This window comes from Bubalus kerabau, chromosome 22, assembly GCF_029407905.1.
Source record: "Bubalus kerabau isolate K-KA32 ecotype Philippines breed swamp buffalo chromosome 22, PCC_UOA_SB_1v2, whole genome shotgun sequence".
Lineage (NCBI taxonomy): Eukaryota > Metazoa > Chordata > Mammalia > Artiodactyla > Bovidae > Bubalus > Bubalus kerabau.
Window position 1 is genome coordinate 35,716,230 of NC_073645.1, and position 13,916 is coordinate 35,730,145.

Below are 13,916 nucleotides of genomic sequence, written 5' to 3' on the forward strand. Positions count from 1 at the left end.
GCCCCCCACCCCGCCGGCCCCCCACTCCGGGGCCCGCCGCCCCGCGCGCCCGGGCCCCGAGCCCCGCTCGGCCCGGCCGTGCGCCGGTCCGGCCCCGGGCGCCCCCGGCCACTTGGGGCACTTTTCTAAAAAGTTTCTCCTCGCTCTCTCTCGCTCCGCGCGGCCGCCGCCGCCGTCCCCTCGCCGCCCCGCCATGTTAGCGGCCAAGAGGCAAGATGGAGGGCTCTTTAAGGGGCCACCGTATCCCGGCTACCCCTTCATCATGATCCCCGACCTGACGAGCCCCTACCTCCCCAACGGATCGCTCTCGCCCACCGCCCGAACTGTAAGTGCCTCCGCGCCCGGCCCCCCGCCCGCAGCCCGCCCGCCTGGCCCCGCATGCGGCCCCTGCCCTGCCCCCTCCCTCCTCCCCCTCCCCTTCCTCCCCCTCCCCCTCCCCGCCTCCTCCCCTCCCCGCCTCCCCTCCCCCGCTCGTGGCCCAGCAGCCCGAAACTCTCCAAACTTTTCTGCCTTTTGTGGACTGGGATGTGTTTGCACTTCGCCATGTTCTTGCTTTCAGTTTGTTGCCTCGTGATGTTGGGGAGACTTTGCTTTCCAAGCAGGGCTCTGCTAGGGTGGTGGTAGGGGGAAAAAAAATCAGAAGAACTTTTTTCTTTTTTTCCTCCTGCGCTCTGATTGCCCCCGCCCCCTTTGGTGGTGGTGTTTGTTTCTTCACCCTGGGAAGATGACTGTGTGGCTCTTTCTTTTCTCCCTCTCCCTCTCTCTTCCTTCCCTCTTCTGTGGCGTCTTGGGCTTCCCCCGGTTAACCCCTTGGCTGCCGCGGCCGGAGTGACTGGGCTGCGCCCGACGCGCGGTGTTAGAGAGCGGATTGTCCCTCCGGGCGTATGGACTTGAGAACTAGCGGGCGCGCGGAGCCCGGGGCCCTGGAGAAGCGCCTCGGCTTTCTCTCTCGGCCGCTGATTTGTTTAGCTTTCTAGTGTCGATGGCTGGCTTTCAGCCCTCCTCCCCTTTTCCCCTTGGAAGGTCACGCTTCCTAGACGGGTTCCACTGCAACCTTTGGGAGGCTCCGGGCTTCCTTTTCTGGGGGCCACCCCGCAGGGCCGCGAGCGCCCTGGGCGCCGTGGCTTGCTTCGGCGGCGTGGCGCGCTGGCTGCGGGCTCTCCTGGGCCGCGCGGGGTGGAGAGGCCCCTGTGGCCGCGGTTCTTGGGTTGTGTGCAGCCGGGATGGCGTCCTCCGGATGGACTTGATGTATTACTAGGGAATTTGGTGCTTTGGGGTTATATAGCGAGGTCTGCCTTCGCCAGCTTTAGGCCCTCAGCGGGCCCTAGTGGGGCAGAGACCAGGGTGTGCGGGGGCCCAAGGGTGTAGAGAGGCTGAGGGAGGCCCAGGGCGCCTGTCCTTCTAGGGAGTGGGCTGCTGATCGCAGGCCACCCAACTTTGAGGGCCTCAGGGCGGAGCGGGGTGCCAGGCTCTGGGGGGCGCTTCCCTCAGCGTGCGCCCCGAGCCCACCCATGACATTTGTTAATAGGGCTCACCCCCTTCCCCGACCGACCTCTGCCCCCCGCCCTCGCCCTGAACCCCTTCCCCCCATCCCACCCTGCTCTTAAAAGCGTGGATCCCGAATCTGTAGACGCGATCTCTAAACGTTTGTGCCCGGCTTCTCGATTGTTATTTTGCACCTTCTCTGGCTCAGTCCCCCTACCTCTTATTTACACACACACTACTTTTGTCTTTTTCTTTTTCGGTAACTCGAGCTAGCAATTTGAAATAGTGCACCCACTGTTCAGCAGCCGTGGATTCGGTGCTAATGGCCGAAGGCTTGCCGGACAGGAGTCGATCCGATCTACAAGTGTTTTTAAGCATTAAAATATTAACTATCAGGTTTGACTTGTTTTTTGGGGCCCCGGCAAAAAAAAAAAAAATGGCAAGGGCATGGTAGACCGGTCATTTTTTACGGCAAGGAAAGAAATAATTATTCCCCCCGCCCTCCCTTGCGCCCAGGCTTCTGCAGGCTTGGGAAGCTGGGAGACCGTTTCAGCTCTACCTCTTCTTACATGGCCAGCGCTTTCTGGAGGCAGGGGCCGATTTGTGGGGTTGCAGCTGGAGGCGAAACACAGTCCAGCTACGTTGTATTTTTCCTGGGAGCTCGTGGGCATCTTGAACCGGAGAGTTTGTGTAATGACCAAGCCGACCAAGCGACATTCCAAAGTAACCCTGAGAATTTCTTCCTCTCCTCCCCTCCCCCTACGATGGAAGTCCCTCTGATATTATTTTAAAATTCACTTTGCCATCTGAAAGGCCATCTGAATACTGAGCTTTGATGGCGGGCTTGCTGGCCCTTCTGGGCTCCTTGCAAACTCCTGTCTGTGACCGCTGGCAGACTTGCCCCACTGTCTCCCGAAACTCCAACAGTTGTGTTGTGCTGTAATTAGGAAACAGGGAAATTGTTAAAGACAAATAAATGATTTCCCGGTGCAAAAAGGAAAGCTCCCAACCACCCCGTCCCCTTTGTGGGCATTGTAGGAATACTCGGCGTCTTGTGATTTTAATTGCGGACATAGCGGGTGGCCTGGTGCTGTGACATCAGATTGAGAAGACATTTCTGAACTCAGGAGGCAGTTGTAATATTTGCGTGTCAAACACCAAACAGACATCTTTTGTGCGCACAGGCCCTTCCTCCCTCCTATCTGTTACCTGAGTTAGCTGACGTGCTCCAAAATTAGTTATTTATTTAAGCCGGTAAGCAGAGACATGGAAATGAGGCTGAGAGGCTGTTATGTGTCACTCCTGACCTCTTCAATCAGAAGGCCGGCTTGCAATTCCAGATTTGATACAGCTGCCGAAGGAATCTATAGGCAAGATAGCGGTCTTTTCATGCTCATCTGAAATTCTTAGTGCTTCATAGAGTGTGTTTTTTGAGGGCAAGGTGTAAAGACAAATTGGCTCTATTCTTTTCCCGACCCTCCTTGGTGGTGGTGTTTTTTTTTTTTTTTTTTTGGCTATATTTTCTGTTACTTATGAGTGTACCTGTAAGCAGTTGCATCCTTTCAAAAGCAAGCTCTTTGGATTCCTGGTTTCTGCTTTTGTATTTAAGAACGTAAAGAATTAAGGAGTATCATTAAATGGGCTTATGATGAATAATACATTATCTCAAGAATAATGCTTTAATTGCTGGAGACGCCATAAAGCTTGATAGTAATAATTTTATTTTAAAATGACAAAGATTTCTACATCATGTTAATTTAGCCTTTGATACAGTAATAGAAACGGCTTTTAAAAAGATTCAAATACAGAAAAGCATTAAGGCGAGAGGTCTGGTTAAGCAGATGGGAGGTGATAGAACTGCAAATATTAGAATTGTGGTAACATTTGTATATACTAAAGATAAGAATACTGTTTCCGTATTAAAGTTGATAGGAAAAACTAGTTTTCATTTCTTTTTCCCTCTTGCCAAATGAGAATATGGGATTTGGTGGCCGAAATTCCAGTGAGGTTTGAAATTCTTATTAAGGACTTGGTTATTAGAGCTTTTGCATCTTCTTTGATCCAAAGTTATTTGCTTTTCAGCTGAAACTGTTTGCTACTAGGTTGAACAAATAAATAAGCAGCATCTTGAATTCATTTTAGAACTTGGAATCCAGCATTTAAAGGACACCAAGAGGGGCCTATTCATTGGGGTTTTATTTAGCTGGGCAGCAACTTCTCTTTCTGCCTGGTGAAAAATGGATGTTTTCTCCTCGCTCAAACAACATAATCCTTTCTAATACAAAAGATTTAGACCTTGGAGTGTGAAGGGTTAATGGTGGTCCTTCCCCGTTGTCCTCCCACCCCCCAGCTTCACCCCTGACTGTTTTGACAACACTTTTCAAAGTGTGACATTCCAAGCCCCTACATAACAATGTAATATTACTGTAATTACACAGGTCATTACATTTTAAATAGAGAACAATAAAATGCTTATCACCCTGAAAAAGAACAGGTGTTCTTGCCCTTCTTTGGTATTTATGCTAATTGTTTTTCATCTCCTTGAGAAATATTTATGGCAAACATGTTTAGATTTCAATCTCAAGGCAGCAGTATTAATTCCGTGCTAATCTTTCTAGGTTGGGGTTTAATGTCTGCAGTTTGGATTATGGGCTCAACATTCACCCAATAAGTCATATTTTAATGATTATAAATTTAATATGCCAGCGCTTCCACAGTTTGTTGAAATGAAAACCTTCTGAAAACCCCAGAAACAAAACTATGAGGCATTCGGGAGCCTAGAGTGTTTATCTGGAAGAAGTGTTTTTGGAAACTTGACTGCTGAAGGAAAGTAGCTTTCATTGATGCACCCCTATCTGATTGAGAAAAGATTTGAAGAAAAACAATCCCCCATTCTGGCTGGGAGTTTTCCACCTTGATTTTAATTTTACTGATATGGATTTCATTTAGAGTCCCTGCTGGAAACTGGTCAGCTTTCTGTTTCTTAGCAAGCTGTGAAAAAGTTACAGGAAGGTTTCCGGGGGCTGGCAGATCAAGAATGCTGTTCTGTTAGCAGTTCAGGATAACTGCAGTTCTGCACGCCATTAAAAAAATATTTGCTTTAGAAAACCAGCATTTTAATAGTTGCACCAGAGGCTGTGCTTTTAAAGATTACAGTAGAAGTCTTTCCAGGTTTTGAATGTTTCCTCACATGCCACGAAGTGCCTGTGTGCATACGAAAAGCACCCAGACTTCTTGGTGGAGAAATGTTGGTGCAACTTCTCTTACACAGGCTCAGTGGGTAAACTGGAAGGTATCTAAGAGGATTTTACATTTTGTCAGATGTTTCACAACAGGGGCCCCCGAATCACATTAAAAATGCACTGCAGAGACAGGACAGCTGCAAATTTTTGTGCGGACGCGTGTTTCTGGACCATGACTAAAACTCCGGGGACCTTTTCCCCAGCTGTCTGGAAGTTCTGTGGAAGTTGGTTTATTGGCAGTTAAGTCTGAGACAACCTGGATTTAGCAAAGACTCTCCTACACAGGAAGTAGATGACATTATATTGGGGGAAGGGACTTCAGGCAAGGAGTGATTTACTCCTTTTTTGTTTTTTTTTAAACCGTGGCGTTGCCAAATAAATAAGCACTTTCCAAGGAAGTAGGTGTAAGCTTTTTAGTCTTGGTGAGTGGAATTAGATAATATCTTTAACCGCATTTATAACTGTTTCGAGGTGACACATTTCAGAAGTTTGGAGAAGGAGGGGGGTGAATCAAATTCTTGAGGCTTTTCTTTTTGAAAGGGGTGTGTGATGTGGGCGTCTGAGTTTCTTCAGGGAGTGGATATTGGCAACCGTGTAAGTCAATCTTCAACTCTGACTTATAATTGAGCACATTTGTGAAGGAAATGGTTAATTTTACAACCAAAGGCAAACTCGCACCTCGACAGGTCTGCTGAAAGAAATGTGCCCTAGTCCTTTGCTGGCAAGCACCACCGGGTCATAAATCCACAGGCTTTATTTACAGCCCATAACACTTACGAATGTTAAGATATTTGACGCCACGTTGGCCTTATAATATTCAAGGTCTGCAGACACTGGCAGTAGCTCAAATTTCTCTCACTAATTATAAGCAATGAGATTGGGGGGGGGTGGGGACAGCCCATCGCCAAAGCTGCCCTCTCCCCCGCCTCTGACCCCCACCCTTACAATCTGAGCCAACCGAGACAGACACCCCCTCCTCCTCTGGCAGCTGACTTGTACTTTTCCTCCAGGCTATTGTTATACACATTTATAAAGAGCACTTTCAGGAATGGAAATTCAGTGGGGGCTCTGCACGAATGTTTTTCAAAAGCAAAGTTGCTTTAGGTGTTTGCATCTTTTTTCCTTTTCTTCTGGTTTATCCCTTTTCCCTTTCTTTCTTGACTTTTTTTTTTGGAGACCCTGTTGTCTATATTGTGCTTATTTCCCAGAATACTTAAAGAAACCTAATATGGGAGGCTGCCCTTCAATTTACATGATGTTTCACTGAGCTGGAAGGGAAAACGTACGCATTGCATAGTGCGCTAGCTAACGTGAGGGTTAAAAGAAAAGTGACATGGAGTGAGGAGAATTGATTAAAAGAATTAATAGATGAGGAAAAAAATCCAAGTTTGCTTTGGGAATGGGAAGGCCATTCATTTGGGAAATGTGCAGTGGTGTCTTGGTGGAGGACATAGAAAAGTAACAGAGAAGGCAGAATAAATGCTTGGTTAAGAAAGGTTAGAAAGGCATAAAAAGATGCGGCAGAGATTTGGGCTCGACAAAAATGGCTTCATTGAAATTAGGAGTTAGAAGTTTCTGATAGGTGAAAATACCATGACTGGGGGCTGGGGTGGGGGATGGTATTAACAACCATATTGATTTGCTCAGTAAAAACTGGTTCCAATCTACTTTTCACCCAAAGAGCTCTGTGCAGCAGATAATAACTTCATGTGAGTTACCGTGCAAGAGTCTGGGGAAGGGGCATCTGTGGTGAAGACCCCCGATGTGAGAGAGATGGCCAGTTACCCTGCGGATTGTAATTTATTCTTAAAAAAGGAGCGGGCTGTCCCGGTGTTTGTGTGACCACATGGCAAAGGGGGAGTGGGATTCCGAGGTGTGTGGGAAACTGTGGCAAAGAGGGGCGGGGCTGATGGCTGTGTCATTTCTGGCCGGGTCCTTCGCTCCGTCCAACCCAAACTTAAAGACCGAGGCTGAACGGTTTTATTTTCTAATCAATGGAATGCAGAAACTTACTAGCCCTCTGGGACAGATATGAATCCCTTAACAGCTCATTACAAAGATGGGGCTGTGGGATCTTTGAACGGGTTATCAGCCCTGGTGTTCTTCAGTTTTCCTAGGATAGGCTGTTTTCTTCCTTAGGCATATCTGATTTGGGGCTGGTAATTTGGTCTCTTATATTTTATTCTTTTTTTTTGGTCATGAAGTAGCCCCACTACAACTCCTTCTGCAGGGAAAAGGGATGGCTGTTAATGGGATCAGTTCTGAAGGAGTTAAAATTGCTTGCTAAAGTTTGGCATCATGAAAATAAATTTGAGGCCTGGTAGGCATTAGTAAGGCACAGCACATTTACAGAGCTTAATTAGTACGAACTGTAATTGTTCATGGTCTGCCAGAAGAAGTAATGTTCAGGAAAAGTGGAGTCCTTCTCTTGCAGTCTTTAGTTTGAAACCGATAAATCACTTGCATATTTGTGTAGTGATTCAAATGGAGCTAAGACCTCTCCCATCCCAACATGTGGTAAATTGTAAAGTCAATGAATTGCAGATGTAGGCTACAGTGAGATTCTCTAAGAAAATGCAGAATGAATGGGAAAGAGTGATGCTATAAATATTTACTGAGAAGATAACTAGGTTCTTGCGTGCTGGGCCAATTATGATGTACTAAGTATATTAGCAAAATGCTTAAAAAAATTGAGAGGATTTGTATGGGTCTTTGGGTGGGTTGGTTTATTTGGGAAAGTGAAATAAAAGGCACTATGTTATTGTCCTGTCAGTTTTATTAAGCCTGAATCACAATGGCATACCCAGGGAAGGACACATGAAACCCACATTAATGCAAATTACTTCGTTATGAGTTGCAGCACTGTGACTGCTAAGTGGAGTAATGATGGGGCATTATTTTAAGAGTGTTAGTGTAGCAACTTTTAATGAAAAATGCTGTGTTAGGAACATGTCTCAGCACTTTAGCCCACGTGTTTTTATATGCTGGAAATGTGTTTTGGACAAGAGCAGGAAACTTGCTTCACTTTATTCTTCTCTCTCCCAAACAGTTTAAGAACTGTAATTATGGTTTGATGTTTAAAGAAAATCATCTAATTTTCCCTCAAAAAACAAATCCAGAAATGCCCATCACCATAACCAAGTTCAACTGTAACTTTGTGCAGTGACTGTACCACAAAATGGAAAAAAAAAAAAAATGTAGCTCCCCTCCAGCCCCGGCATAGACCTATAGATACAACTTTCTCAAAGTGATTTTCTCTATCTTTTTTTTTTTCTTTGAGAATTTTGGTCTCAGGCAGTGTTGCAAGTCAATACTTCTTTCCCTCAGTGTGAGTAGGTGGATGTGTATGAAAGCTGTAAACGTTAATGATCGTTCTCTGACTCATAGCTGATGGTTTCAGGTTGAGGAAAAGAAAAGAAAAAATTAATGAGGGTAAATAGACATTTGATGGAACGTCGAGACAGTAGGAGAGATTGTTCCTGTGTCTAAAGGCGTGTGTTTTGTTGTGGCACAATTTCTGGAGAAAGCCAGGAAGGGAAAAGGGGTTGCCTTTGTTAAGTTGTTGTTTTAGGAGGGTACAGATGTTCTGTGTCTGGATCTTTGCAGGAATGCTTAAGCCTCCATCCCTACCAGTCTGTGCTGGTTTTGCCTTCCCTGTAGAAGTTAGAAGCCCCCTTGGCACTTTTTAAAGGGGTAGGGAGACAGACACCCAGAGGCCTGGTCAGAAGTTTATTTCCCAGTAAATGTAAGAGGCTCCCAGCATAGGGCTTGGGGGTGCTGTCACTGTCCTGAAAAATGACTGGTGACCTAAGAAAAGGTCTTAGATATACTTGGGCCCCTATTTTGTCTTTTATGCTAATGACATGTAAATTAAACTTAAAGTGCCTCTTGGTGGTAGCTACAGCGGTGAGGAAGGTGAACCAAGAATTCCCTCAAACCAGAACTTTTTAGGAAATGAATCTGGATTTCTTCTTTTTTTTTTAATAGAAAGCTAGGTGATTCAGAAAAATGGAAATAAAGCAAATGCTCCCACTCTTCTCAGTTTAGTGGAGTGAGTAGGCATACGAAATTAATCTTCATCCTACAGGAAGTTCACTTAAGTGTTGGAAAACCCAATGGAGGGTTTCAAGTTTTTTGAGTTGCCTTTGAGGATGAGATCTCTGTGGCTGAAAAAGCTGCATTGCTTTTCTCCCATCTCTGGGTATCTCTGATGTCTTGTATCGGAAACATCGCATTTAGGGCCAGTAGTACGGAGAAGGCAATGGCACCCCACTCCAGTACTCTTGCCTGGAAAATCCCATGGATGGAGGAGCCTGGTGGGCTGCAGTCCATGGGGTCGCTAAGAGTTGGGCACGACTGAGTGACTTCACTTTCCCTTTTCACTTGCATGCATTGGAGAAGAAACTGGCAACCCACTTCAGTGTTCTTGCCTGGAGAATCCCAGGGACGCGGGAGCCTGGTGGGCTGCCGTCTATGGAGTCACACAGAGTCGGACACAACTGAAGTGACTTAGCAGCAGCAGTACTTAGAAATGAGACAAGAGAAATCAAGATAGGATTTCTTGATAAGTGAGGTGGTGGATTGTGAAATATTGGGTTTTGCTTTGCTGGAGACTGTGTGCCAGACTGTGCAGAGCACCAGTGCTTCTCCATGGCTCTTTCTCGGGGAGACATGGCTGGGTCATCTGGGAGTGTTAGAATGGTGGGTGGGCTTGGCCACTGTGAACAAACACACAGGAAGGGAAGGTGTATTTTGTTGTGAGTTTCGCAGGAAGGCACAACATGAGAAGTAGCTTGGAGTTCTCCTTTGGTGTTGCTTGAGGGAGGTGGCTGGGATCGGGGCTGGGGGTGGTGGGTAGGCACCACATTAGGGCATGTTGCAGGCTCAGGGCATAAGAGCCGCAGTTGCTGGATGCAGAAGTGATGGACAGTGCTGCACTGCAGGTGACCAGGGCAGGGGCAGTCCCAAGAGTCCAGGCATGGGGGAACCTGGTTCTTAGATAAGCCTTAATTCGCCATGTAAGATCTCGCAGCCTCCCCATATCTTCCCCAAACAAACAAAAGCACAGAGGGCCAACCTTCTCTTGTTCTTTCTTCTAGCTTTATACGGAGATATAAATAAATTATTGTTCCGTCAGAATGCCAAGTTTTTACTGGGTCCTTGTATTTTATCTTTGTCTTAAAAAGCTACACTATAATGAACAAGGCATCCCTGTGTTTTACAGGGAGGGAAAAAGCTGTTTAAAGAGTGTGTTTTAGAAGAGAGTATTTGGGAAAAGAGGGGGTGGAGATGCAACGGAGAAATGAGAAAATTTTAAGTCTTCGTCGCTGTTGCTGAGGCAAGTTTAGCTCAGGATCTCTCCAACACAGTGGGTTCTGGTTAGGAGTGAAGATCTGATTGGAGCTTGTGCTGCATGGATTTAGGAGCTGGTCAACATTATTCGGTGCCTGGACACCTGAGGAGTGAAGTTACGTTGCTTGGGGATGTTAGATTGGTGTGTGTGAAGGTGAAATTAGCTTTGTCCTGCCAGATTCTTAGGGCTTTCCTGGTGACTCAGTGGTAAGGAATCTGCCTGCAAGTGCAGGAGACCTGGGTTCGATCCCTGGGTTGGGAAGATCCCCTGGAGGAGGCAATGGCAACCCGCTCCAATATTCTTGCCTGGAGAATTGCATGGACAGAGGAGCCTGGCGTGCTACAGTCCATGGGGTCCCCAAAGAGTTGGATACAACTCAGCAACTGAACAACAACAATCAGATTCTTAAGGATCTTGCAGCTGCATTTTTACTGTCTTAATTGTATTAGTAGCTTTCTCTTTGGAGTTGGTGTTGTTTGGGTTGGTGTTGAACACAAGGATTAAGTATGGAACCAGACAAGTGAAAATTGAATTTGGATTAGCCACAGTTTCACTAATTTGTTCAGAAGGCCGTGATCGTATGAAATTTTGTTTCCACGATGTCTACTTAGTTATCAGGTGTCCATTCAGTTTTAATTGATGATAGAAGATTTCTGTGGTTACCCTGAGTGCAAGATTGCCTTAGGGCTCTGCAGGGTTTGTGGGAAGAAAAGCCTGGACAAGTTTCCGTTAAGCTCTGCATCAGGCAGTTGGAAAAGGGAAGAATAAAACCGTCTGAAAAGGGGGACGAGCTTTCAGTGTTGCCTTCTCTCCTGAGCGGGAGAGTCCCCCGCTCTGCTCGACCAGAGCTGCTCTCAGCCAAGAATTCCAAACTCGCAGAGGAACCTGTCCTGCGCACAAAAGTTGTTTTAACACGATGCAGAATTGCCACAGTAATTAGTCTGATCTCCGCTTACTGACTGGCAGTTTTCACAGAAAGGACGGGGCCGGGGGCGGGGGGTGGGGGGCGCTGAGGGGGCAAGTTCATCTGTCTTCTGCAGGGGCTCACTTTGGATGAACAGCTCCTGAGTATGTGTGTTGGGGGGCGGGGCAGCTCTCTGCATGGGAGGGGCTTATCTCAGTGGCTCAGCCTATATCTTTTGTTTTGGGGAGTGTGATTCATTACTCTGCATTGACAGGTAAAGGAATATGTATATGTGTGTGTGTATATATATATATATTCCCCCCCACCTCTATTGTGCTCCCTTTTAACTTTGATTACTATTACTTTTGAGACCAGGCAGACTCCTAATATATCTATGCAAGCAGTGTTTTTATTTGTTCATTTGGAAAAGACATAATGGCCTCAGAACCCATTGTATCCCCAGCTGGGAACAGTGCTGCCTTACCCCATGAGCAGTATGGATTTAGGCTATTTTAAAAATTTCATTACTGCTGGGTTGTGTTTAGTTTGACTTGGTTCAGAAGTTCTTATGTGAATTTCCAACCCCCCCCCCCCCCAAATAAAAACCTATATAAAATGAATACTTTTTCTTACAGGGAGCAAGATATGAAATAATGGGGTCTAAAACTCACTTAGGCTAGGTAATGCTTTGCTTTACGGGAAGGTTCTGGTAATAGTAACAGTACAGTGGTGGTAATAGCGGTAGTTTGCTCTAGTAATACAGTTCTGTGTTTGGAAATGCAACCGATCTGCTTATTATTGCTGTGAGGGGGATGGACAGCAATTTCCTAAGACCGTGTGATTCTTCATCATTTGTTCGTTTATGGTCAATTAAAATGCATCTTCAGATATTATTGAGACCTTTTGGTGATTGTTGTGTTGTTTATAAAATCAGTCAGCAAATGGTGTTTGTTTTCCCAATTGGTAGGAGCCCAAGATTAAAAAGTATTATTGGGGAAAAGAAAAATTTGGAGAGCCATCTTGGTATTCCTTTTTATTTAGGGCTACCCACTTCTTTGTTGGGGGGTCTATAGGTCTTCAAGGGGAAAGGCCCAGGAGAGACTTTAGCCTTCTGCTGTGGTGGGGGGGTGGTCTGGGTGAACCCGGGGCATACCTTCACCCTTGGGCCCCTGAATAGGTGGTCTTCAGAACTTTCAGTGGCTCTTGGGCACTGGTTGGCTCCCTCTTTGGGGAAGTGTGGATTCCTAGAGTGCGTGTGGGTTGCAAGAGCTGTCCTGAGCTGTCCTGGGACTGATAGCTTAGTCATTGTGAAAGAATGTATAAGGCATCGGGTGGCCCCTGAATTCTCTGCCTGCCACATTTGTTTTCCCCAAAATAGAATTGTGTTTGAGGGTGAGAGCCCAGTTACTCGAACTCTGGCGGGGGGAGCACTTGGGGGGGGCTTGTACCTTTGCAGTCTTATGGCTTCTCACATCCTCTCTCTCCCAGTCTTTCCCTCTCGCCTACGTGTCGCAATTCTGATGATTTTTGCAGCACACAGTTAATTTTTCTGCAGCATCTTGCTCAGCACACTGGCTTCCTTTATGTCTTAATGGGCGTCCGTCTTTCCTTTTCATGTCATTGATCCTCACTCCTGGCCCCCTCCACCTCCCTCCCTTTTGCTTATTGAATAGGTGCTTTTTTTTTTTTAAAAACCTTAGATTATTATGAGCATCTTATTTATAGCAACAAATAAAAATACACAGGTCTTGATTGAATGCCAAGGCTGCAGTTCAATCTAGGAAGGTTTGTCTGCTATTCATAAACTGCTTAAGATGTTTTCTTGTAGTTTGTGACATAAGCAGAACGCTTTGATTTGGTTTCTTTTCTACAGCTCCATTTTCAGTCCGGGAGCACACATTACTCTGCGTACAAAACGATTGAACACCAGATTGCAATTCAGGTAGGACATGCAAGAGATCCTGAAGTTTGATTTGTTAATATGTAGGTCTCTTGTGTCTTTTATCCTCCACCCTTTCCCCAACCGAGGTGATGATAATGATGGTGGTGATGATGATGATGGTGGGGATGATGATGGTGGTGGTGGTGGTGGTTGATTCTTTGGGGGAGGTGGGAAGCAAAGAAGAAACAAGGGCAGAAGAAAAGCTGCTAAAATGAATTAAAGATAGAGAAAGCAGGAGAAACCTATGTTTTTTTGTCAAGAGCATCTTGATCAGGCATGATGGGCACACGGACGCCAGTTTGGCTACTGTTTTTTGTTTCAGGAGGGGTCTTAAATTGGGAGTCAAATGAGGTGACAGAGTGTGAATGGGAAGAATTAAGGGGGATGAGATGGGAGAAGAGGCTGTGTGACAGCCAGAGAGTTGTTTCCGGTGGATCAAAATCATGTTAAGTGGCGCTAAGAATATCACTTTTGACCTGATTGTTCTGAAATGTTGATTTCTCTCGGACTTGTTGATATATGACACTGGAAGTGCTGGGAGGGAAAGGCGACGGAGCTTCTGCTGAGTGTCCTGTTTCCTGCTCACGTAGTACTTCCATTCTCTTAAATCCAAAGGCTAAACAAATCACGGACTAATATAGACTCAGAGCTGAACTGATGCCAACAGAGTGCAGTAGTGGAGGGAGACCAGACTAATACGATTTTCGTCTGTCTGCCTGGCCCTGGCCAGGATGGATGGACCTCATGGTGTAACTGATGGTGCCGAAACTTCTTGAGTCCTTCTGCTTCTGGGTTAACCCTTCGAGGGGAGGTGTTTGAAACTCATGGGAGTGTTCAAGTCTGGCTTTGGGGTCCTCTCTCCTTGGAAGTTGGTGTCGCTTGGTGATAGCATTTCCATTCTTCCCTTGCGTGTGCAGATAGATAACTTGTGTGCGCGTATGTGGTCCACAGCCTGGAGAAGACTTTCCAGTAGCCCTTTGCCCCAGGTCA

The 13,916-nt window shown here is 46.2% G+C and overlaps 1 protein-coding gene across 20 annotated transcripts in view; it reads left to right on the forward strand.

The window, feature by feature from the left end:
• TCF7L2 (transcription factor 7 like 2) overlaps positions 1-13,916 on the forward strand; it is a 202,319-nt gene that overhangs the window by 1,137 nt on the left and 187,266 nt on the right. For 11 of the 20 annotated variants that reach the window (XM_055560193.1, XM_055560194.1, XM_055560197.1 and 8 more), the window contains exon 3: positions 201-325. In XM_055560193.1, coding sequence (XP_055416168.1) covers positions 201-325 — 125 coding nt within the window. Of the gene's footprint in view, positions 1-200; positions 326-12,857; positions 12,927-13,916 lie in introns of all 20 variants that reach the window. The other 9 variants (XM_055560190.1, XM_055560191.1, XM_055560192.1 and 6 more) reach the window with 1 other exon arrangement.